At 36.7% G+C, this 26941-nt stretch overlaps 1 protein-coding gene across 1 annotated transcript in view; it reads left to right on the top strand.

The window, feature by feature from the left end:
• The window catches only part of PTPRZ1 (protein tyrosine phosphatase receptor type Z1), a gene marked incomplete at both ends in the record, with an annotated part of 137523 nt that overhangs the window by 107791 nt on the left and 2791 nt on the right, over positions 1-26941 (top strand). The window contains 13 exons of the mRNA XM_084284857.1: positions 7015-7106; positions 10395-10480; positions 13056-13152; positions 14859-14941; positions 15692-15826; positions 17115-17249; positions 19279-19442; positions 21786-21921; positions 22943-23089; positions 24007-24100; positions 24292-24365; positions 25371-25499; positions 26606-26752. Of these exons, the coding sequence (XP_084140983.1) occupies positions 7015-7106; positions 10395-10480; positions 13056-13152; positions 14859-14941; positions 15692-15826; positions 17115-17249; positions 19279-19442; positions 21786-21921; positions 22943-23089; positions 24007-24100; positions 24292-24365; positions 25371-25499; positions 26606-26752 (1519 nt within the window). The remainder of the gene's footprint in view (positions 1-7014; positions 7107-10394; positions 10481-13055; positions 13153-14858; positions 14942-15691; positions 15827-17114; positions 17250-19278; positions 19443-21785; positions 21922-22942; positions 23090-24006; positions 24101-24291; positions 24366-25370; positions 25500-26605; positions 26753-26941) is intronic.

The raw sequence follows: 26941 nt of genomic DNA on the forward strand, positions 1-26941 counted from the left end.
GTATTACTCCCAAAGTGAGCAATGAATAGAGCTGCAGTGACATAAAGTAACAAGGTGATTTCTTTCCAAAATGCTCAGTTACAATTCTTTCTGGTTTCAGAGTGTTAAACCATTGCAAATACTTTATTTTCATTTTGAGAGATTTTAGTTAACAATTACTTTGATTATTAATGCCTGGAAACCAACTGAGTTAACAGAGCACTGAGAAGAACAGGAGGAAGAAGAAAAATAAAGAGCATGATACGGGTTTGTTTCCTATGTTCCCAATTGTATAACTGTTAAAAAAAAAAAAAAAAAAAAAAAAAAAAAAAAAAAAAAAGAGGTAGTTATCAATTGGTAGTTATCAATTTAAGACAAGAATTTATGGTCCTCAACAGGACCATATGAATAAGTAATTGATAAAGGACTGAAGGAATGTAGGAGCATACTGTAGCTGGCATTGTATGCAAGATAGAAATGGGATAGCTTGTAAATATTTTAAAATCATTTCCTGGGTAGCTTATATCATGTTCAGTAATTAAAGATGTTTCCTATGTGCACATTTGCTCAGGTTCCCTCATTGATATGTTTCTCTGTGACTTGATAAATTGATAATAAGAAAAAAACATATAGGCTAAAGAGAAGTGATAGATATACAAGAAATCCAGAATAGATAACCACTGAGGGCAAAAGACTGTGTCTATTCTGTGAAACAAGGTGGACCAGAATTTTTCTCCAGTCCTGTGGCCAACTGGCATGGCACAGGTCACTTCGGTACAGCCAAAGTCTCTTCTTTCACTGGGGGAAAAATGAGGTGGATGCATTCAGATCATGTACCAGGGATGGTCCCTGGGCCTAACCTGTCTCTGTGTCAAGCATTGTGTGCAATAGTGCAAGGTGGCCTAAGCTACAAGCATACGAGGAATCTTGTTAGCAATGTGACAGTATGTGGCAATGCTCAAACTTTTGACTCTTCTTCGTTGGCTGCAGATAAAGCCAGAGATTCTTCCTAGGGACAGGGAGGGCTGTTTAAGCTTTCACGGGCTTTCAAAATCCATGTACAACCCTAACCCTTTCCTGAGAGTGTGGCTTGCCAAGAAGGAAATGTCATGGACAAGAAGGGATATACATAAGTTACAAAAACTTCCTGTCTTGGAGACTCCTACTGTTTTGTGATTGCTAGGGACCAGATCCCTTCACTGCTTGCGTAGTACTAACACATAATCTAGCAGCAAGGAACAGGACCTTGATCTTCCAGGAGCTGTACAAACAAAGGGGGAGGTAGGATCAAACATCTCAGATTCCAGATTTTGATTCCAGAGTTTGTTTCTTCTTTTTCTTTCTGCTACCCAGTCCTGCTTAATCTAAAACATATAAAAGTGGTGAAGAACCAGGAACAAGAACCAGGACTGCCCTCTCTCAGCTCCTTACTACTGTAACCCTTAAGCTATGGTGTCAGGATTGTGCTCGCTGACTTTGCTTCTCATCCTGACTCTGGTTTTCTATATGTCCAGCAGCCCATATCCCACACGTGGACAGAATACATCCATCCTCAATGAACTAGGCTTAAAAAATTGAGTTGGAGCTTCCTTCATTCCAGGAAAACATGGTAACAAGCCAGCCAGCCTTAAAGACACTTTTAAAGAGTGAATGTCAGAAAGATTTATTCTTCTTTTCAAAGAAACAGTTAATTACAGGAAGAATTGCACAACTCATTTCTTGGTTTATGTCTAGTTGGATAATTACATTCTCCATCACAGGATTTCCAGCTAACTACTTTTATATTTAGAACCTTTTCCTATCTTTCATGTTACACAACATGAACATTTATACTCATCTTCCAAATGGATTCAACCTTGAACCTAAATATTATTTCAAATCTGTTCAATTTGCCAGGGAACACCATCCATTTTAAGACCCAGATTGTACAGTGCAGTTTTAGTAATCCTACATGTGTTACAGGCTTGTTTTTGTCAAATAACATTGTGTTCATTTTGTATTCTTTCTCTGGGAATGAACAATTCTGTAACATAGGTCTTTCAAAATAAAGCAAAAATCCCGTTAGCAGTAATATCTTCTTGAAGCTGAATTTAATCTTTCCTGTATTTCTTGTGTACTACAAAATAAAATATGGAGCTCTTTTTTTGTTAATCCTTGAGAAAATTTTCTTGGGCTTTATGATAACACTAGTAACATGTTTCTTGTTTCAGAGGAATGGAACACAAACAGTAAGTATTGTGGGTAGGATTTTGTGGCCCTCTTTCAAAGGTGACAAGACCCTCAACTCTTTTTAAAGTCTGTGAAAAATCAAATTATAACTTTAAGTTTATTGCTATGTAGCTATAAACATTTTTATGGTTAGGCTTAGCTGATTTTGAAATAATTTATGTAAGCAGTCAGTATTTCTTTCGATAGTGTATTTTTTACTTATTTCTCTTTTATATGGGCCAATAAAGTTAATAAAAAAGTTTAGGTTTGCAAGAATATATTCTATATTCCTTTGGCAAAAAGTGTTCTGAAGAAAAAAAAAAAAAAGAAAAAAAAAATGTTATAACCTGGATGGATATTTGATTGAATAGTGTCACCATTAGCTCCTGATTTGCATGTACAAACGGTATAATCTTTAAAAAAAAATAAAAATAAAAAGCAAATAGAGCCTACCAAGAGCATCAAATTCCAGCTTTTCAAGGTTAAACAAAAAAAAAAAAAAAAGGCAAAATTATTTTGTTCTTCACTCAAATGACATGTATCAGTAAAATAATTCTGTACCATCTGTTGTTTGGGTTTTGTTTTATTTGTTGTTTTTGGTTTTTACATTAAATTGTTAATCAGCACTTGAGGAAATTCCCCAATCTCTTCACTATCTCATTAGGCAGAATTTCAATCTTTCTGTGATAAAATACTCATCTCTCTGGCAGGGATAAAAACTTTAATGATAGCATTGTCTAAAGAATATCTAATTGCCAGTAGGAAAATGCATAGTTTTGAATTACTATGGCATTCTGCATCAAACCTTTTATAATTCATGCAATTTCCAAGCAATGTCATTTTCCTTTAATTTCTCCAGAATGATTAAGATTACAGTGGAATAAATAAGGAGAATCTTTTACCTATTTAATGGCCTTCTCTTCCAGGTCACTTTTTTTTATAACTGGAGAGAATTTTCCACCCAAACCTAAAGTCTATATATCCCTCTTGGTATCTATCTACTTGATTGAGTCCTTGCACACTATGCAGCAGGGATATTTGAATCTCCACACTCTGTTTTCCTCATTTCTGGATAGCTTTATCATTCCCATTTTGTTGAATTAACCTTATCTATTAAGGTGACTCAAACTGAAAGTTTCTCTGTGCTGACATATACTGGAAATTTATGTGTATATGTACTCTTTTGGAACAGTTCATAGTATTGATCGATGAAAATGAACCTGATTAAATGATTTATAGGAAAAAATGTCAGTCTATTTGTGCAAATCAGTTTTTATAATGGTTAACATAAGAAGAGCTTAGAAAACAGTAAAATGGTAATAGTTGTCAGTGGGAATTGTACCATTCAATATTCTTTTTCAACAAGCACATATGAATCTCAGTAAGAGACTAGCTCTAATAATGTGAACAGTGAACTGCTAATGCAGTTCCAGCTACATTTTTATCTTTAGAAATACTGAATATCAGCTGGCTGTCATGAAGCCTCCTAGAAGCTGCATGACAGCAGTGCTTCAGAAATTGCCAGCCCAATGACAGGCAACTTCCTGAGCAATCATTTAAATTTTAACTTTCCTCTTCTATCCTGTATCTCTGAAACACAGCTACCAAAGAATGTCCATTTTCTTCTCTATGATTTGAACTGATGCCTTGAATCCTGTGTTCAGCTATGCAAAAAGAGTAGGGATAGTAATATCCTCTATAGGGACAGTAGTATCCTCTGTAGGGATAATTAAACTTGCATATGTGGAAACACATTAAAAACAGATTTAAACTTATAAAGGTCACCTTCACCCATCCATGAAAGAGAATGGATGATCAACTATGTAACATCAAACCATAAATAAAAGAGTTAATATAATCTGAAAAATAAAATTTCAGCTGACAAGACTTTAAAATGAATTGGACCCATTTAAAAATGGGATCACTGGAATCATTGAATTCGCTAAGAAGCCATTTAAATATCCTTTGGATCCACTTCTGGATTCAAACAATTAGAACCATTTAAAAATAAATTCTAATAAGTATTTGAGAATACCCATTGCCAGATGCCCTGTGAGAACAAAAAGCCCTGACATTCTCAGAGAAAGAAGTAACCATGCCTGTAAGACCGTTTTGGGTGAACAGTGGGTATACCCATCCAGTCCCAGATGCCACTTTCTTTGGAAGTTCAGCTCCTTCCTCAGCCTAAACAAGCAGTGAGCACCCTACACACCCTTTCTGTCCAGGGGTGAAGTCCAGAAGCCCATGTGCCAGAAAAATTAAGTCCTCTGCAGTCTGAGGTGCAGTCTTCTCCCAAGCAGTTCACACTGAAACGTTCACTCAGATCTAGCATCTCTCTTGTTAAACCAAAGAGCTGCTGCTTCATGGCTTCCTGTACAGATACAGACACTCTAATTAATTCAATGTTTTAGCACTATCTCAGATATAAAGTGTGTGTTCTAAGAAGTGCAGTGTCTAAATTACAAATTACAGTTTTAGGTTGAAGATCTAAATGCTGTGATGAAAGGTGTAAATTAAATAATCAGGTTAGCATTGAGTGATGGGACCTTTGTCTGGAAGTTTGAAATAGTCATCACTTTTTTCATTAACAACAAGTAATAATTAACGAGACATGGTTATTAACATTAGGTTTAGTCATGAAGGCTTTCACTGCTGATGCAGAAGCAGATGGAGCGCCTATTTATGAGTCTTATTGCAGGTTAAGTCAACTGCTATGAATTTGTCTCCCAAATGTGCTAAGGGTGTAATTTATTTTCAGCCACAATTAACTTGTTAAAGATTAAAGATACAGTGGCTCAGTGAAGGATAGTGAATGGATAGCATATTATGAGGACATTTAAATCACTGCTTTAGATGTGAAAACCATTACACTAATTAAATTCTGTTTAGTTCAATCATTTCTCAGGCAAAGAGATGCCAAATCTCTTCAGCATTGTTCCATAAAGTTCATGTATGATCATTGTTCATAAGCTGTAAGCATAGGGGAGAGAACATTTTTTTGGTTTTAGTACTTTAGCTGGTTGGCATGTTTGGTTGGTTGATGCTGTTTTTAATAAACATAGAACACCAAGACTCTCAGTGCCCAGCAGACAGTACCAGATTTCCAAAAGTGTTTAGTGACGTGAAGTACTTTGGTACTCCTGCCTCCCACAGTCATTTTACACACAGGTCTGAGACTAACTCTTAAGTACTATGCTAGCATTGAGAGTCTCTCTCACCTCAGCAGCCACTAGCTCCATGGGGTGCAAATGTAAGATCCTGTTTAATAACTAGAAAGGTGTTCCCAAGCATATCCTGAATATATTCTTGATTTACAGCCAAAACTGCCATTTCTAAGTAAAGCTAAGTACACAGAAAATTGCAAGCCCTTCTGTGACCATCACAAACTACTTTTAGGGGATTCTAGTTGGACTCCAAATTTAATTGTCGTGTGAACTATTTTGCATGCCATTATTTTCTTTTTGATGTAGCTCTCTACTTTTTTCTTGTGTTTTAATAAAATCTGTATTGTACACAAAGACAGAAAATTCCCAGTACATTCCATGAGTATGTGCATGTTTCCCAGAGGTTTAGTTGAAATAAGCTTACCAAAGCCTTTATGATCTACATGAATGGTTCTGGAAAGAATGACAGCATCCACATATTTATTACTCAAAGAAGGCTCAAAACTTCCGTGTGGTTATAACAGTTATATGAGGAGGTTTATTAGTGCAGTGATACTCATTTACAGGGACAATGCCGAATTAGAATTTAAAATAACACTGAGCACAGAAAACAGAAAAAGATCGTACAGTAACTCCAGGCAACAGCTTTCAAAAAGTAGAATCTTGTAATACAAAATGAGATTAATATTTCCCTGATGCATACATTTCTTTTTAAATTTAATGATTATTGACTAATATTTCAAATAGATTAAGTGACCCAGAGTAAAGATTGTTATTAGCATGTCTAATCATATGGAGATTTTTTAATTAAGGAGGCTTTGAAATGCTTACAGCAGCAGTTGGTTATTCAGTCCCTTGAATAGCTCGGACTCTTAACAGACGCTATTCTTATTATCCTCACATCTGGATTACAGCACAGATACAAATAATATTGTGGGTCATAGCAAAGGTTGATTCCATTTGTATTCATCCTTCAGTGTTTTTCAACAAATCTAGCATCTCCTGGAGTCATAAATTCCCCTGCATTTGTCTGTCAACTTCAGGAAGTCCTTCTTGGTTAAGGTGTCCCTCAGTGTTTTGAAAACAACATTATGAAAAAATTGTTTAATACAGTCACAGTAGCCCAGAGCTTCTTTTTTGTCTGCTACAAATCATGTTGCGTCTGACTGCATTTCCATGTGTGCAGTAGGCTCTATCGATGAATTACCAGGGCTGATCTCATACACTGCTCCATCTTCAGGCTAGCATAATCACATGAAAGTGAATGGTAATTATGTGTGCAAATTTGGATAAGCCAGGAAGACAATGGCATTTTTTATACTTGAAGTTGTTGGTTGTTGTACAGCATCTACAGTAGCTCCTGATGCGGAGTTCCTCTTTCAGCTTTCACTATGTCTGATGTCTGCTCTATCTTCTGCCTCTTGTATAGGTAAAGATGCATGAACTACATATTATGCTGAGTTAATGAAGTATCTTCAAGTTGTGTACATAATTTGGGGTATATTGGAGGAATATTTATATTGTAGCAGTTACATGTGATGCTCCATGAGAACTGTTTTTCAAAACCATGATTTTGTATCTTGACTAAATGATGCCAGAATTCTGAAAAGTTTTAGGCAATGCTTTGTGTTTGCAATACTTATTTATGTTTCTTCTCCTCTAGGAAATGTTTCCAGACTGCTCACTTTTATTTAGAAGATAATACGTCACCTCGAGTGATTTCTGCTCCCCCAGCTCCAGTCTTCCCAGTCTCAGGTATTTTTTGTCAACTGTCCTGTGGATTGGTGTTAGCTGTTGAAAGGTGTTGCCTTGTGTGTGTCTTTATGAATTCTTCACTTGTACCCACTTCTACACAGGTGCACTTGGTGGAGTCAGAGGTTACTGTTACTAATATTCTCTCCTGTGGCACAGATGAGAAGTATCCTCACCTTACAGAGCAGTCACAGGGAGATGCTGTGTCTTTTAACCAGTGTCACCCCCGTTTGAGCTACACTAAGCAGCTCTAGTTTACTGTCACAAAGCAGAGGATTACACCAGCAACACACTCTGCTGCATGTTTTCCTTTAATTGATCACCTATGTATATAACACCACCTTTACTTTTTTACCTGTGTGACCCAGGTATGCCTCATGTATCTGCATTTCATTAACAATTACAATGTTTTCATTAACTCTGATATATTTTATTGGCATGTTTTCTATCAGTAAAATTCTCTGTGAACCTCTCAAAAATGATACACAAGTACAGAATATAATCAGCATTTTATCTTTCCATATCCACTATAGTTTTTTGGAGAAGCTGTTTTTTTCTCTCTTCCTCAAAGGTATCAATCAGAGGAGTATGTGCAGCCCTCCTTGCTCTTTCAAACTGGGTAGAATAAAAAGTAAGTTAAATAGGTTAATTCTGCAACAGACCCCAAGTCACATTTTCACAAATGAGAAAAAGATACCTTATTCCACAAAGAATGCTTTTGTAAATTTTGCAGTTACACAGGGCATTGGTTGGGCATTGGTTACCCTCAGAATGAGTAGGGGAAGGAGAATCAGCCCTTGTATAGATAACTAGTAAACACATTTAATTAAATAAACCCCAGACATTAGGCTCTGTTGTCACTGAATTGTAGGCATCTTTAAATGCTTCTTACATTGATTGCTGTTGTTAGGAGACAGATAACCTTTTTCTAAATGGTTAATAGGCAGGCATGTAGCTTGATTTCAGAAAACATGTCATTATATATGAATGTCAAGTGGCAATCATTACAGGAAATTTCAGCTCTTATTCTCTATCATTAACTGTATTGCAGTACAACTGTATAATTTTCTTGCAATTTTTCCTGACCAGCTCACCTCAGGGAGATAGTGTTTTCCATTGTCATAAGACAGAATTGCACTTACAGTTATTTGAGTGTTTAAAATATGTGTTTTGATGCTGGACATTTTACTTCTGAAATACCGATAAATATTAAAGAGAAAAGTGTTTTTTTAAGTGACTAACAGATACATAAAATATTCTATAAAATATTCTAAAGTCCAGCACTGAAAAAAAAAAATAATACTTTTACTTTATTTTGTGTACAAGAGATGTCAAGTGAGCAGGTTTTGTGTTTTCTATCACACGTGTTTCAGTGGTGTAATTTTACAATTCAGACTAACTGTCATATAATATTGGCAAAGAACATAAAGAAGGAAGAGCATTTTGTAACTGCTTATTTATAGACTTTTTTTAATTATTATAACTTTGTCCAGAAGCACACTCCACAGATCTTGTTTTATATTGAGTTTTCCTTTTGTGGAGTTTCATTGGCAAAAGTTGGAGATCTGCAGTTATTCAGAAAAAAATGCCTTGGCACTTCACAGTATAATCCAAGGATCTATTAAGCACAAATGAGTGAAAGAGTAATATTAGGAACTGATATCAACATTCAGTTAGCTTCAAGGGATACCTACTATCCAGAAACAAAATATTCTCCTGAAGTCAGAATTTATTGAATTAGGAGATTAACACTGGCTAGGAAATAAAATAGTATTTACACCAAGCCTGAGATCTCTTTCTCCCTTTCTGTCCTCACTCTTAGGGTTATCCACCTTCCCTTCTGGTTTTGTGTTTGCATATGATTAGAATAAACACTTTATGCCAGGTTTCATCTCTGAAGTGTGAAGATAGTGTAACACATTTGTTCAGCTTCCCTTAGGCTTGACTGGATAAATTCACTTTTTGTATGCAGATCCATTCACGTAAGTAGAAGACCAGATGGATCTCAATACGAATCAACAAATTATTGGTAACTGAAAGCTAAAATTATTAGGTGGCCCAACTGCTGAACATCTGTTGATGTAAATATGAAGTCTTTGGTCAATGTTTTTGACGTTTCTTTCTCATATGAAATAGTGCTGAACTTATATATTGTGAAATAAACATATTTTTAATCCATGAAAGGCATTCCAATAAATAAATAAATAAACAAAATTGGTATTCTTCAGAGCCAAAACCAGCTAAAATAATGTTGTCCTTTAACAGGTAATTAACAGAACAGATGACTTTGTTTACCTAGCGTATTTGCTAGAAAGAATAGATTAAAGGTCCCAAAGGTTTTTGACATGATCACTAATGAATGTTCTACATGAGTGTTTTTCTGTATTTGTATAAAGTAGCAAGGAGATGTACTGGAATATAAACATCTGATGAAAAATTCAGACTCAGTATTTGGACCCATGAGTTACATGAGTCACATTTGTTGGTTGAAAATGTAGATGTTTGATTTGTGGGTATTCAGAAAATCTTAAATCTTCCACTTATAACTTGAAGTATGAAGCCTGACGTAAGAATTTGCAGTCAATACTCCAGGATCAGACATAAAATTATATCAATAGGTAATCATGGGTAGAATGGGGGAAAATTCTTGCTGGATAAACTCATTTATTCAGTAAAAAATGTAAATTGGTTGTTGTTTCCTTTGGATGCTAATGCAAATATGCAACACATCAGTTAAAATTATACTACTCACATAATGCTGCATTAATTTAGTAGGTTAGGGACAACGTGGCTAGTCCATGTACTGTATCAGAGTCCCAGTGCAACACTGAAGCATCCAGACTCCTCTGCCTGATCATTCTTTACCAGAATTATCCAGAATTCTGATCCTACCCTCTCCATTTGAACATCTTTTAACAAACTGCTAAACCTTCCAGTTCCCCTTGACTTTTCAGTCAAGTTCAGTCAACCAAGAGCTCTTCAGGCAAGCTCAGCATTTGCAGAATCAGCACCTTTATTTTGGGAGCTTAAGGCCAGAGCAAGACCTAGTTGAGCATTTTCCCTATCTTCCCTCAGAATAGCCATAAGTGTTTGAGAATGCCTAAGTGTTTGAGAATGGTTTTAGAAATGTTAACAGTGTTTTTATTTTTATGGGAAGCTGTATATCCAAAGTTCATGCCAAAAATTTTATTTCAGGATGTTGTGTGGATTGCCTACATATGAACTTCTTTATATGTTACTCTGGCTTTTTATTCTTCATAAATATATTTTTTGTCTTTTCCCACCCCTAAGATGATGTTGGAGCAATTCCAATAAAGCATTTTCCAAAACATGTTGCAGATTTACATGCAAGTAATGGTTTTTCTGAAGAATTTGAGGTATGGCTCTATGACGTCATCTTTCTTAGCGCATACAGATAATGTTAATTTTAAGTGCCTGGGGAAAAAAAAAAAAAAAAAAAAAAAAAGGGGGGGGGGCTTTTTTTCTGACTTGGGGACCAATTTCATAAGCGCATTTAAATATGAGTTTTGTAAGCCCGGGAATGACTGTTCATACCTAGAGGCTAGGGAGATTTACAAAAGCTAGCAGGACTGGTATGCAGACAGGTATGTTCATTGCTGTGATATAATGCTAAATAGTTCTGTGAATAATCTGTGCAAAAATAATGCATTCTATATGGTTTAACAGATATAGATGTAGATTTAAAGCTTTTCCAACACTAATGCCAACTTAATTTTGTAGAAGCTACATACATTTACTTGTTCCATTTACAAAGAAAAAAAATATGGAAGTAATAATGAATACATGTGACAAGACTCCTGATTAACAGGGGAGCTAATATAGAGTCTTCATATGTGGTAGTGAAAGCTTTACAATTACTCTCATACAATATATGATTCGTGTAATGTATTTCAAAACTTTGAAACATATTGTCATCGTATAATGTTACTATCACCATATGTAATTAATTCATGCAAAACTTCATTGTTTTTCACATTCATATGCATTACAAGCAATTAAAGATACATAAGTTCTAATTTAAGTCACTTATCAAAGAAACATTATAAACCATTATAAACTGTAATTAAAGCTGTGCTATTAAAGCTCTTGAAAAGCGTTCTCTAATAAATCAAAGAGTTGTGACGGAAGCATTTTTTTAATCGATCTCTATTAACTTAAAACTGTTTTAATATTCCTGCTGCAAAAATGATATTGAAAGTAAAGAAATTCATAGTTTTGCATCTTTGGGTATTGCTTCTGTTTCCCCATCTGATGTGTTGTTACCCAATAGACCAAAAATTTGATGTGGTTCACCTACCTTTATTCATAAGTTTTTCTTCTCTAATTCATTAGACATTCAGAATATCCATCCAATTTTTGGACTGAATTTGTAAATACTTCTGAATGTCCAGTGCATGTTTATATGTTATATTAAGCATGTGCATACGCACTGACTGAAATGGGCTCCACATAGACCAGCTGTTAATAAAAGCAAATATTGAAAGACTGTGTGTAAATGCAATGGTAACAATACCCTTTAGTGAGAAAACCAATGAAGAAATCACTTTGTTCATGATCTTCTTTTCCTAAATTACTACAGTGATCCAAATACCATATGGGTCATACCAAATACCAAGTTCCTCATTGAGCATACGCCATCTAAATTTTTTCATTTTTGTTTTAATTAGAACAAAAAATTCAGTATCATCATTTCTTGGAGATCCTTTTTAGATTACTAGCTACCCCAGAATTAGTCTCTTGGCCTTTTCTTTACTGACAAAGAATATAGAAAATACAGAAGAATTTAAATCTAAACATCGCGGTCAGCATATATTTGGAGATGAGTGCACAAGGGTGGTTGAGTTTTTTGGGTATGTTACTATAAAACAACTCATATTTAAAATATAATTTTCAGACTGGTAACCACTCTTTATATATTTATATATTATATATATATATATATATATAATTTATTATAATTATATTATATTATATTATAATTATATTATATTATATTATTATATAATAATGTTATAATTATAATTATATTATAATTATCATATATTATATTATATATTTAAATAGCTGAAGATAAAGATGATTAATATTGAAATAAATGCTAGAAAGTGTTGGGTAATATTGTAGTACTTTTAGTCATGACAGCTCATTTCTAATGTTGGCCTTATAAATGCTTGAGTTTCCTGTCAGTTAACATAATCAAAAAATAATAAAAAATAATAATGTATAAACTTTGTGCCTGTCTTCTCAAGCCTGTCTCCTGCAGGCAATCTTCATAAAAAGATTGGATTCATTGAGAAACGGCTGTCAGAGGGTTGTACTGCCATCCCATGAAGTTTTCTGAGTGGCATGCTGCCATGTTCCAGTAGAGGCTTCACAGCTGAATGCAAAGAGAGCGAAAGGGTTTAGCAGAGAAACTAATGCAGTTACAAGGACCATTAAGAAATCCTATTAACAGTTAAATATGTCAGAGATGTTGCTCATGTATGTAGCTTTCACAGGCATAAGGTCTAATGTTAAATCTAAAGACAGGAAAAGAGATGTCAATATTTTAACAGGAAAATTGCTTCTTGTGTCTTGTAAGAGTTACATCAAAATATTCAGCTTTGTTGTTAGCATGGAGATATATATTGCATGACCATAATTGTCTTCCATATAGTAACTGTAATTTATATAAACTCTTTTACCATTTGTTCTGTGCTGTGGAATTTGATTTTTTTTACTTTTTTTTGCATCCATTCCCTCATTAGACACTGAAAGAGTTTTATCAGGTAAGGAATTATTTCACTGCATTTTTTTCTAGCAATGAAGTAGTTGTAAAATATCATAGATAACTGGGTATAAGGTTGTGGTTCTTTTCTTGCTGACTTACTGTATTTTAAGAAATTTTATATACCTTGATACTTATTAAAGTATGATGCACATTTTTTTCAGGAAATCCAGAGCTGTACTGTAGATCTAGGTATTACATCAGACAGCTCTAATCACCCTGACAACAAGAATAAGAATCGATATATAAACATTGTTGCTTGTAAGTAAATGCATCACTTGATGTTTTGTTTAAGAAACAATTATAGACAAGTATAGACTTACATCAATTACTAGAGGAAGACAAAACAAACAAACAAGCCCTCTATACTGAAAACTCTGGATACTGTTCAGCAAAATGCCTGGAGAGGAATAGTCTGATATTTCACTTCTCTTCAAGTTAGTCCTCTGGCATCCTGCTGCTGTGCTCAGCACTTGTTAGCAAGGCATATTTATTTCTTCTGTTATGACCCAAAGGGAGTTGGGAGATTTCACTGTAATATCATTTCAAAGCCAAAGGAGTAATGTTTTGATGTCAAAATTAATACACCTTTGATCTGGAATAATGATGATATATCCTCTCTTGGAGCTTCACAATCCATGGATGTATTTGCCGACATACATAAATATAAATGTACTGGTTTTATGTTGTTTTGTGCCCAGCCACAAAGTAATGTCACAGTTTCATTAGCCAAGACATATCTTCCCCTTGCTTAGCCTCACTATGACAGACTTTTCTTCTCTGAAATGCATCTATTCAGTTTGGTTAATCTCTCTTTGAAACCATTGTCTCTAGGCTCTTGATCATTTTGGTGGTTTAATATATTTTTATTAATTCTCTATAATATTTCATCTTTGTTCTGATAACAAGCTCTAAATTAAATATAAATTAAACATTCAGTGGTGCTAGAGATTTATAGAAAAAGAGACAGAATCAACCCATTTTACAAGAGGCAATGTGGACTCTACGTCAGTTGCAAGAAATCCCATTCCACCTGGCTGAAGATACCTCTAGAGGAAAGTCACAGGTTTTCCTCTGCCACTATGTGTGTTGATATCTGATCATACAAAGAGTGCCAACCCAGCACCAGGGACTTTGTTATCACAGGGCAGTGCTCAAGCAGCTTACTAACAAGTAACTCAGCTCAAGTAACTAGGATTGTCATGTGGAACTGAATCAAGTCCGTATGATAGCCAATATGATATGATAGCCAATGAAGGCTAAAGAAAGCTTCAGCTCACCCTGAGATAGCCACTTGCTGTCTGGATTACCAGAGCTGAGGCTCTTCAGATGAAGCTCCAAGCTCCCATTACTCTCTAGGCTCCAGACTCTGCTGTCTTTAATTTGGAATGAATGCGCCTAAACATCAGTTCCTGAATTGTTTGGGACATCTCAGTGCAGCCAGGATGCTGTGCAGACATGCCCCTCTGTATCCCTGTACAGTGGATACGGTAGACATTACTGGATACCTGATTTTTTTTCCCCACTATATTATACTGAAAAGTTATGACAAGGCCACTTTACGCTGTCATCCTTTTCATTCATTTTTAAGAGGACTGTTTTTTACAAGAGCCTCAGGTTTTAATCAGTTGCACAATGTTCAGCTTCCAAGGACTTCAAAAAGACCATAAATTTTTCTAGGGAAAGTTGATCATGCTTGCTTTTAAATGATATTGTAATTTACTTCTGGAATAGATTTCTGAATATCTGAATCCTTGGATTCATTAATTTATTTTTCTGTGAACTAGAATTTTGTATCTGATTCATATCTAAGCACGGGGTGTTTGCACATGTGACCATCCCTGTATTACTTGTATGCATTGAAAAAATCATTTTTTCAATTTATTATAGAAATCTAAAGAATTCTTATAGAAAGATTATGATTCTTGGAGGAAACTATGCTTATTTTCTCCCTTGTCTTACTACAGATGATCATACTAGGGTTAAACTAGCACAGCTTTCAGAAAAGGATGGAAAACTGACTGATTATATTAATGCCAACTATGTTGATGTAAGTGCCTTTTTCTACTTTTTCTGTCTGCCAGCCCATTCATCTGTCAGTCTTTTCTGTAAATAGTGATGTGTGGAGGTGAATAGACAATTAAAAAATAAAATCATAATATCACTTTAAAAAAAAAAAAAAAGCCTTTAATGTTAAACATAGAAACTTAAAATGCAGGTAAAACTCCAATCGTTTCTCAGATCCATCTTGATACTGTAGCAGCTGCAGCTTAGTGAAGAGCTTTATGAAACTAAAAAAATGTTCTGTCACATCTGAGTCATTTCAGAAGCATTTCACATCTGAATGTTTATTCTTTTATACATTTTTGGTAAGTGGCTAATTCTTCTGTCTGAGATAATCTCATGAGAGGAAGATGCCAGTTGGCTGTGAGCCTTGCCGAGGTACCATTTATTCAGTTTTCGTTACCAAGTAATTTACATGCGAATGATCTTGATTCATTTCTTAAACCACTATCATAACAGATGTCTCATAATCACTATCATGTCAACATTCTGCCATAACATGGGCATTTGAATATATATCCCATTTGTTGGAATGATAAACATTGACATAACAGTTCCATTCATGTCATCTGGTACCACAGGCTTTCTGTGATTTGGATAGTTATAAATTCAAAAGTACTTAAATGTTTTTGAGATTCTTTAAAAATAGAAACGTAAAATGTCATATACCCCTCCCAACCTCCTTTTTCTTGTGGTCTCTGATTTGATAAGTGTCATTTGTTATATTTCAATTTAGGGCTACAACAAGCCAAAAGCCTACATCGCAGCTCAAGGGCCACTAAAATCAACCGCAGAAGATTTCTGGAGAATGATATGGGAACATAACGTAGAAGTTATTGTGATGATAACTAATCTCGTTGAGAAAGGAAGGGTATGAGTACCTTTGTTTCCTATTTCTCTCTCTGATGTTGATAGATCTACCTGTAACAGGCTCCTTTCTCTCTTTCAAAAATGTTTTAGATTTTTTTCTGAGCAAAAAGCAATAGTTTGTAGTAGATGTTTATATTAAGTTTGGCTATAGAAGTATAAAGATAAGGATTTGTATTACGAAACTAAAGAAAACATTTAAATTCAATTGCCAACAACTGATGTCATGAAAATAGAAAAATTCTATAACTACAAAAAATTGTCTTCTACTGAAAAAGACTTCTTGTCTGTATTCAGGAGTGGACTGAATGTTGGCCTTGGAACATACTCTGTTAACTGTCATTCTCTTTCCCAGGGGTGTCCCTGGAAACGAAAAAGCTATAGTTCAGGTGAATTTTTCTGAACACTGAGTGGCTACTTCCTGTCACTGTCCCATGGGACCCACAGTTTCTGTCTTATCACAGGCCCAGATATTCATTTGTCCAGTGAGACAACATAAGGTCAACTCCTATCAGAGGATGTCTGTTCCCCTGGTTATATGATGAGACCATGCAGGTACACCTGGGTGAAATGAGGAGACATTGCATCACCCCTGCCACATACTGGCAGCAATGCCTAAAATGCATGCAAGCTTTGTCATATGAACAAGCGTTATTAAATAATACAAACAGCAGATGTAGACGAGGGCCACACTGGGTGTTTCACCACTTTGTAAACAGCATGGTACAAACATGTATCTTCTAGTACTCCTGGAAAATGTTGTATGACTTCCCTACAAAAGGGCTGGACATCACAGCTCTGTATCATTCTGGCTGCAGACAAACTCACTGTTATCTTCACTGATCAGGTGAATATACTCTATCTGTCAGGTGAATATACTATATCCATGCTATGAACCAGCCAAAAGCCACATATGACTCTACTGACTTGAATGTATTCCTGTAACTTGTGTAGATTATCTGCTACTGTCTTTCGATTTTAGAATGCCTACAGAATGGCAGGTTCCACATTATTAGAGAACTTTAAGCTCTTATAGTATGATTTAAGCCTCTCTGGTTTTTATTTTGGAGTATTCCAAATAAAGTACATCTTTGCACAGTCATCTCTCTATAGAACAAACAAAATATACATTATTTATTTTCTTGTGAGCATCATGTCTATTATAAACAAGCCATATCAAGAGTCTCTGCATGTTTTGTGCTTGACTGTGCTCATAAAATCAAATGATACACCTTGATAATTTGACATTTTTCCTTTCTTTATTTCTCTCTTTCTGCTTTGCTTTCTAACAGAGAAAATGTGACCAGTACTGGCCTGCCGAAGGTAGTGAAGAATATGGGAACTTCTTGGTTACTCAGAAGAGTGTTCATGTACTTGCCTACTACACTGTGAGGAATTTTACTGTTAGAAACACCAAGATCAAAAAGGTTTGTGATATCCTGAAAACAGATTGGGCAAAAAGAAGTGGTAACATTTTCTTGGAGTATTTTTAAGGTAGTTGTTGACAGTTTTCTACTGTATAGGTAATGCTGAATGGCATAGGTTTCAACCAGACAAGATGCTCATCAAAATGCTTCAGAGTTGATGAGATCTGAGAGCTGAGGAGCTGAGGAGGTAGTGATGCAAAGCATAGCTGGAGGCCAGTAACAAGTAGAGTACCCCAGGGGTCAATACTGGGTGCAGTCCTGTTTAACATTTTCATTAACTGTCTGGAAGATGGGATAGAGTGCACCTTCAGTAAAGTCACAGATTACATAAAACTGGGGGGAGTGCCTGACTCAACAGATGGCTGTGCAGCCATCCAGAGTGATCTCAACAGACTGGAGAGGTGGAGCAACAAAAATCTCGTACGAAGTCCTGCACCTGGGGAAGGAAACTCCAGGCTCCAGTACATGCTGGGGGCCAACCAGCTGGAAAGCAGCTCGAAAGTAAAGGACCTGGGAGTTCTGATAAATAAGAAGTTGAACATGAGTGAGCAATGCGCCCTTGCTGCTAAGAAGGCCAGTGATATCCAGGGCTGTGTTACGCAAAGTGCTGTCAGCAAGTCCAGGGAAGTGATCCTTCTCCTCTATTCAGCATTGGTGAAGCATTGCACCTGGAGTACCATATCCAGCTCTGAGCCACTCAGTAGAAGAGAGACATGGACATACTGGAAAGAGTCCTATAGAGGGCCACCAAGAAGATCAAGGGACTGGAGCACCCTTCCTATGAGGAGAGGCTGAGGCTGTTCAGTCTGGAGAAAAGAAGGTTTAGGGTGGAATCTCATCAATGTGTATAGATACCTGAAGGAGGGTGCAAAGAAGACAGAGCCAGGCTTTTTTCAGTGGTGCCCAAGGACAGTGCAAGAGGCAATGGACATGTAAATATCAGGGTTCCATGTGAATATCAGGAAACACTCATTTGCTATGCTGGTGCCCTGCTCAATACGCACTTGAGCAGGGATGTTTGACCTGATGGCCTCCAGAGGTCTCTTCCAACCATAACCATTCTATGATTCTGTGAGATACTGGCCTACAGTATCTCACCACTGGTGTGGTGTAGAACCTTCGGGGAAGAGGATGTGATTACATGGGAGGGCTGATGTGGACCTTCCCTGACTGGTGAGAAGGAGGACAAATTTTCAGAACAAGACCAGCTAGTAGAATATGTGGGAAGAATTGAATCCTCCACCTCAGCTACCAATTTTCCTTTTTAAGGAAGGAATTTTTACTCCTCTACAAAACAGGTGAATCCAAACCTTTTCTTAAGGAAGTCAGTACCAGCATGTTCTGCAATGGCATTCTGAAAGCATAATTTGGGGAAAAGTGAGTGGTTACAAAAGAGGCTGGCTACTTTGAGGGGGATTCTTAAAGACTGTTTTATTTACAGCCACCTAAATCTTAGATATCTAGTCTCTCAGCTTCCCTGTACTATTAATGAATAAAGTACAGCACCTACTATCAAGTTTATCTCATCTATTTTAAGAACTTCTCTTTGAATAAGGTGACAGCTCTCTGAAAGTATGTCTGTCTCTCAGTTGCCACTGAGGTAAGGGGCTTAGAAAAGAAGCCTAAAAGAGGCTACATCTCTTGTACATTACTAAAGCTGGGTGACATGAATCCTACCGTTTCTGTCGAGCCAGCAGAGGAGCAAAGTGGCAGAGATATCTGTTGAATTTTGAGAACAGCTGTAAATTATTATACCTCCAATGCTCTCAGCCTTTCACTTTGTCTTTCTAAGGGACAGTGAATGCCAGGTCATTTTTCCATTCAGTGGACAGGTTGATGGGACAGAAACACTGGTCCTTCCTGTTCTATTTGAATGCTGGAATATGCAGGGCTAGATAGTACTCTGGTACACTCGTTAATTATATAGGGAGAGTATTAATTCTTGAAGTATCAGGTACATAAGTAAAACTGTGAAGAGTTGCCTTTTAAATGTGGGCTGCTTCTATATGGAATTATTTTTCTGTTGCAGGGTTCCCAGAAAGGGAGGTCTAGTGGACGTGCAGTAACTCAGTACCATTATACCCAGTGGCCTGATATGGGTGTTCCCGAGTACACACTGCCCGTGCTCACCTTCGTGCGGAAGGCATCGCATGCCAAGCGCCATGCTGTTGGGCCTGTTGTGGTTCATTGCAGGTGTGCTTTTTACCACCATAAGGTTCACTCCACTTTTGTTTTGCAGAAAAAAAAAAAAGGAAAAAAAAATCAGTGGTGGGTTAAGCAAAACTTCACTCTCACGTTTAACAATTCCTGTTGGAAGAAGAATAATTTCTTAGCTGGTATTTCTGTCCTTGGTAAGGCCAACTAATCAACTCTCTATGCAATTTCTATAAGCCTCCATAGTGGCTATAAACAAGATGCTGCTGCTCTGCACTATGTTCTCTTTTTTTTTTTTTTTTTTTGCAAAAATGCTTTCCATTTTACTTTTTTGCACACTTCTCTACTGCTGTTTTGATTGCTATGAGCTTATCAGATATGTGTATAGATGTAATTTTTTCCTTTCTGCAAATATATCAATAGGATGGTTTTGGCTGGTGCTTTCTTTGGTTCAGGGATACTCCGTAACCCTAAGAGAAGCTCTGTGCACAAAAGAAGACTCACTCTGTTCCTGGCTGAACTACACCTCTGCTGTTTTTAACATTACTCTGCGCTCTAGCAGCCCTTTGCAATGGAGTAGCACTGGGGAGCGGTGTGAGGTCTGCATGTGTGCAGGCAGGTGTAATGTCAGTCCTCACTGAAACTGGGCAGCCCAGGGAAAATTGGTTAAAAAGGGCTTTGTAGGGCCTGGAATGACTTCACAATGCCCGTGGAGGACCAGGTTATTGTAAAATATATAAGCAGGTTCTGGTTTTCCACTGTAGTACCTCACCTTTGATGGAACATTTGGAAAGAGAACCTCCTCATGAATTCTGTCCTTCTGGAGCTGACTCTGAGGAAGCCAACAGGTAAAGTCGCCTCACAAATACTGCAAATGAAGATTTTTTTTTATTATTATTTCTGGGATGATCTAATATGACTGAAATCTGTTTTTAGCTTGGAAAATGAAAATTCTACATTTTGGTTGTTCTGCTGCTATCTGCATCTGTCTCTTCTTGAGGAGTTCAAAATAAGAGTTTTCCCAAAACACCAAGTCTGAGATCTATGCCACTGGGCTGAGAGATCAGCAGTACATTATAAACCAATTAAATTGAGTTTTTAAAAAGTAAACAGTGGTAAGTTGTGTGGCTTCAGTCAGACCTCTCCATTGGGTCACAAAAATATTTCACCTCTGTCTGCAGCAGTTTTAGTTCACCTATCACCATGCACTCTAAACTCAAGGGAAATTTAGAAAATTAACTTTTGCTTATCTTTACAGGCTCTGTGGAGTACATATCTGAGGAACTTCATGAAACCTTATTTAGCTATTTTTGTGTTTTGGTACTTTACATGTTTTGTCTTTCAAAACAAGTACTGATGCTGTCTGGTAATCTGTACTTTTTTTTCTGTGTCTCCTGGTATGTTGATAACCTGGACCTTTCATTTTTATACCATGTTTATTTAGACAACATATTACAGCAACCAAAGCTCATGCTACCCATGCTTTGTGTCACTTCTGAGGAAGAAATAGGGTGCATGAATTAGCATGTGTGGTCTGGGTCTTGATCTGTCTGCAATGGTCCGTGCAGACTCAGCGCAGTGTTGCTGCCCCGATACATGTACCAATACACATAACAGCTTCAGATAACCAAGAGGGGACCTCTCAACTTTGTACTCCTGATCCAGATGTTTTATGGAAGAAAAAAAATTTTTTTTTTTCATTTTACAGTACAGCCATTGTTATGCCAAATGAATCAGAGTTCATAACAGGAGTTGCTTAACCCTTTCTTCTGCATCTCCCCTCTTTCAGAAGGGTCTCAATCATTGCTTGCACTCTTAGCCATGTCTGAAGAGTACTAAGCTTTTCCTTTTACAGACGTACCTTCAGCAGCTCTGCCACTTCCTGGGGTTTTCCTCAGTCTGGTATCTTTGAAAGCTCTGCAGGCAGTATCTGTAATGGGTGCTATAATGCAACTTTTCCTTTGAAGTGTTGTGTATTTCAACATAGAGGAATTTGGGCACATTGACTGTGCCCCAGTACTGACATACACTGTACATTCTAGGTATACTTGACAAAGTATCCTAAGGAGTATCAAAAACATGACAATGCAGATCTGCACTTAGTTCTATTTCAATTGATATTTTAAAAATCGTTTAAGAAAACGATCATTAGAGCTATTCTTGCACACACACACACACACACACACAAAAAAAAAAAAAAGGAAAGATTTTTCTTTATTAGGAGTCTTGAAGTTTCAGCAAAGTGATGTGATCATACAATAACAAAATTTGTAAAGCAAAGCCTTCCCTATGCACCAATTTGTTGAAATATACATATACAGAAAAACAATCTTTTTCATGACTATTTTACTTCAGGCTCAAGGATATTTTTTTGTTTTATAGTGCTGGAGTTGGAAGGACAGGCACATACATAGTGTTAGACAGCATGCTGCAGCAAATTCAGCACGAGGGGACAGTCAACATATTTGGATTCTTAAAACACATACGTACCCAAAGGAACTATTTGGTGCAGACTGAGGTAAGACAAATATATACCTAAAGAGAGACTTACTTTTCACATTTTTGTTTGCAGGAGGAGAGGTGATACAGTCTTCATGTTGGCAACATCAGAAAAAACAGGCAGCCAGTCACCAGACTAGACTTTACCTTTTTGTTCCCTTATATTTCTAGTGGCATCCTGTAGGCTCCTGTAGAGTAATGCACTAAAAAAAATGAACTACCTGTAAGCTCTTGTCTGTTTATTATGGAGGTCTCAGAAGAGAGAAAACCTTTATCATGCTTCCCACAGTAGCACTTCCTTGGCAGGGCATGCATTTTTGTCATGGATTTTTTTAAGGAAACACCATTTTCAGGTGTTCAGATCTTCACTGAATGTGATCAAACAATTGATATCAGGCAATAATAAGTTGGAAAGAAGCTGTTTCAACAGAAGATTATCTATAGCTGATTTAAACTGAAGGTTATATACAGAATAGCGAAAGACCAGAAGAAAACAATAAGGGCAACAGCAGGGCATTTGAAAGTCTATTTCAGGTTCCAAGAACAGGTGTTTAGCTTCCCCGGTGCCTTTCAATAGAAGAAAAGGTAATCAACAGCAGCATGGGCACTTGTTCCAAAGGAAGTGAGAGAGAAAATAGAAGATAGCAGTAGGAACTGAGAGTGATCACTTTATTGCAAGAAAGAAATGCAGGGAGAGCCGCATAACAAGCTGACTTGAAAATTTGACTTCAGCCTATGCTTGCATTTTTAACGGTATTGAGTTAAACATGAATGTATATATGAATGTAACATACCACAGGTGGTGGGGATTTGATATTATATCATATATACATTGCATGTGTAGTTCAATTGCACTGGTAAATGCGTACTGTCACTGGAGAGGAACGGCACTCACTGTAGAGGACCCCTTTTGAGAAAACTCCTCTGCAGTAGCAAGCTGTGAAGAAATGCTGCCCATGTCAGAAGTGACAGCTTAGCCAGAGATGTCCAGGGGAAACTGAATATAATTACAGCTTAGATGCTTGGTTTTATTTTCCTAGGAGCAATACATCTTCATTCATGATGCATTGGTTGAAGCGATACTTAGTAAAGAGACAGAAGTCCTTGAGACTCACATTCATGCCTACGTTAATGCTCTCTTGATACCCGGACCAACAGGAAAGACCAGACTGGAGAAACAATTCAAGGTGAGCTCCCTGAGATAGCAGTATGAAAAGTTTTAGGGTTGTAAGCTCGAATGACCTGAACATAGGTATCCCAACACAACTTTCTTTACCTTGCCCTATCTGTAATTTAATAGAGCATGTTGACAAATGTATGCAGCTAATTGGGACCCAACAACTATTTATGTATTCTCAAATAAGATTTTTTTTTTTTTCCAAAAGCAAGAGCATAAGAAACAGGCAAGTAAGCAAATTTTGGAAAATCTAACTATATGCCTTTGCATGAAGATCTCCAAAGATAAACACAACTATCTAGAAAGACTTTCCGATGAAAATTATGAACTATATTGGTCAAATAACATATTCCCCTCAGTTTAAGGCCATGGCTATAAAACAGATATGAATTCAGCAGGCTATAAATGAACACTTTGATGTTTTTTCTGTTTGAATTGTATTAGTTGAAACAAGCAAGACAATGAGGCCCCCATATCAGTCCTATATGCCTCTCACAGGTTTCGAGAGAACATCAGGAAGCTCCTGACTGGGGCTACCTCACGTCAGGAGTTACACCATCTGTGTAACAGTGCAGATTTTTCTGTACAGACTTTTACTGTTTGCCAAACTATTTAAAGTTGTGTGAACAACTGTGCAGGCAGATTGGAAGTGACACTGGGGTGACAACAAGCAGTGGGGTGCTGGATGCAGGAAAAACTTAGAGGGGAATTTCCTTCAAAGATATGTTTAGGGCTCAAGAAACGTTTGAACCATTGAAAATAGTGAAGAGATAAGTCTCTGATAACTTGCCAACTAGTTTAGCCAGATAACTAGATGTCTTAAGAGATACAGCTAACCTGCCATATGTGCACCTCTCTGTTTAATGCAGCTAATGAAATAACGACTCTTGCACGGGGACCTGATTTTTTTTAACTTCATTTTTTCAGTTGTTGAGCCAGTCTAACACACAGCAGTGTGATTATTCAACTGCACTCAAGCAGTGTAACAGAGAAAAGAACCGAACTTCATCCATCATTCCTGGTAAGCTTGTTCAGATTGGCTTCTCTGGGTGGCAAAATGTACTACACGTAGGAAAACAAAATAGACATCTGGATAACGCTTTATCCTGACTGGTGGGTTTTAGTGTTGTTATCATACTGTTAAATATATGGGATAATTACAGTAATATATGAATCAATTCAAGATGTCCAGGGCTTTTTTTTTTCTTACAGTGGAAAGATCTAGAGTGGGTATCTCATCACTGTCTGGTGAAGGGACAGACTACATAAATGCTTCCTATATTATGGTAAGTCAGCTAACTGCACTGCTTAAAAATAGTGTCCCATTGTATAGCTGTTTGTGAAGCTGCCAGGTGTCCACATTTTAGTGGTGCAATCCTGATTTTGAAAGCTCCTTTCTTCCATTATTGAGTCTTTCAGTGAAAAAGTTACCTCCACCAGGGTGTACTATTACCATTATTACTATTTTAAATTCAGTTAAAAGCATTGCATTTTGACTATCAGTAGGACCAGAAATCCCATCATAGTTTTAAAAAATAGTAAATCTGAATATGGAAGATTCTTTTGAGGTTTTCTAAAGTATTAACTAATAAGTTGGCTTTTAATGGCTGTACTGTGTTTTGCTTTCCTGCCTGCTCATCTTACTGGCATGTTATGCCAGCTTTTGCAGTTGGCATAGCCCAAAGCAGCATAACTCAACAGCTTTTCATTAGCTTTCTGTTCCCTGAATTTCCTTCAACCCTTTTCCCCTTCATTAACTGAGAGTGAGGAATAAATGCTTCCTGGACATTCAGTAAAGAGAAGGGCAAGCTCCCTACGGTGTTTATGCATTAGTTCAACATAGCTGGCTTTTGTGGTAAGCAGATAGTCTGAGACATCTATGCAGTTTAATACACTATTTGGGATTTTTGCAGATCTTCCAAACATTCTGTCATTTGTTTTCAGGTGTCCAACAACTTTAGAAGTCAGGCTAATGTAGAACAATCAGCTTGTGTGTCTGAGCTAATGCATTTTCATTCTGAGATGGCTGTTCAAGTACCTCCTGATTTCTTTTGTATTTTCTTATTCAAATTTTTCAAAGTTTTACAAATTGTTTCAGAGTAATTGATTTTATGCTTTTCACCTGGAAAATACTGTGGTTAAAGTTTTTTATTCTTCTAATATTTGCAGGAAGCCAAAAAGGCACAAACTCTGGAATTAACTTTTCAGGTTTCTGTTTCTGTCCAGAAGAAGACTCCTGTAAATGTTAAGAGATGGGTATCAATTCCTACTGTGATGGTTTTATTTTGCAGGGTTATTATCAAAGTAATGAATTCATTATTACCCAGCATCCCTTACTACACACTATCAAGGATTTCTGGAGAATGATATGGGATCATAATGCCCAGCTAATAGTCATGCTTCCTGATAGCCAGAATATGGTAAGATTAATGGCTGATTGTTGTGGTTTTATGTATGAATTGTAGTAGTATTACCATATTATAATATGCAGGATTTTCCCAAAAATCAATTAAAAGGTAATAATACTATACTGAGTGTAAAACTCCCCCCAAATCATTTAGCTTAACCTGCAGATCCCTACCCTGGCAAATTACAGTTGAGATGATAAGGTATTTTATCATTCCTGCATAATTTATAAAAAAAGAGACAAACAGCAGAAGCCACCTTTTTGCAAGTTTAGCTTTGCTCCAGGACTTTTAATTGAGGTGTAATATGGCTCCCTAAGCCATTATTAAGTATGGGAGAAATAGGAGATCATTTCTCTAGTTCATCTATTTGACTCTATAAACAGTGAAAGAAGCTCAGGTGTTCATCTTTTATGTGTAATTTAATAACAAATGAATATGGATTTCTGTTACTAGAAATGTATTTTAGGAATATCTGAGAGCTTTTAGCTTAGTACTTTGAGCATGAAAGGGCATCGTGTTTGGTAATGAGTTTGGATGAAAGCCATGCATATGCTTTGGAGAGTCTTGCATGAGTGGAAAACCATGTCACACGAAGGCAATATATGTTTTTGGTGTTTTTTTCCTCATCAAATATTTTATGAATGTTACACGTCCTACAAAACAGGTGAATTTCTAAGTTTGCCTTTGTAATAAGGGAGGATGTTTTGCACCAAGAGGTGCTGGCTCATTATAAGCCCTGTAAGAAAGGCTCTCAGACTCTGTAAAGTATTAAGTATAAGTAAAGTATAAAGTCAGACTCTGTTAAATGGTCTTTATTAGAAGTAAAGCTTTACAGGAGAGGATAGCACATATCCAGTCTGTCTGTGTGGCACAGAGCAGCACAGCACATGTTGGCTGTTCTGTGGCTGGCTAACTCTAAGGCATACCATGTTCTGGTCAGGGTCACTACAAAGGTGTCTGAAAACCATCACAGTTGTCATCCCATTCAGATTTTGAGTAACCAATCTAAATCTAGGCATCTGCATTGATTGCGTACATGGTACATTTTTATGTTCAATTAATTTTTATTTTAAGAGCTGAACAGTACTTATTTTTATGGCTTTTGTTTTTTCCTGGAGGCTGAAGATGAATTTGTCTATTGGCCAAACAAAGACGAGCCTATAAACTGTGAGAGTTTCAAAGTCACTATGATTGCTGAAGAACACAAGTGTCTGTCTAATGAGGAAAAGCTTATAATCCAAGATTTTATTTTAGAAGCTACACAGGTAACGCTGTCATAAACTCTCAGGATTTGGTTTGTTAAAGGTAATGCCTATGCTTTTGCCACATTTTCTATGGTAAATGAGTGGTAAAATCCCACACCCTTGAAACACCCAAATAGAGAGTAATCTCTGTAGGCAATGTGGGGACACGGGGAATAAGACAGTCCAACTTCCACAGGGGTATGGTTTTGT

The sequence above is a fragment of the Netta rufina genome (assembly GCF_964035555.1).
Source record: "Netta rufina genome assembly, chromosome: 1".
In the NCBI taxonomy this organism is placed as follows: Eukaryota; Metazoa; Chordata; class Aves; order Anseriformes; family Anatidae; genus Netta; species Netta rufina.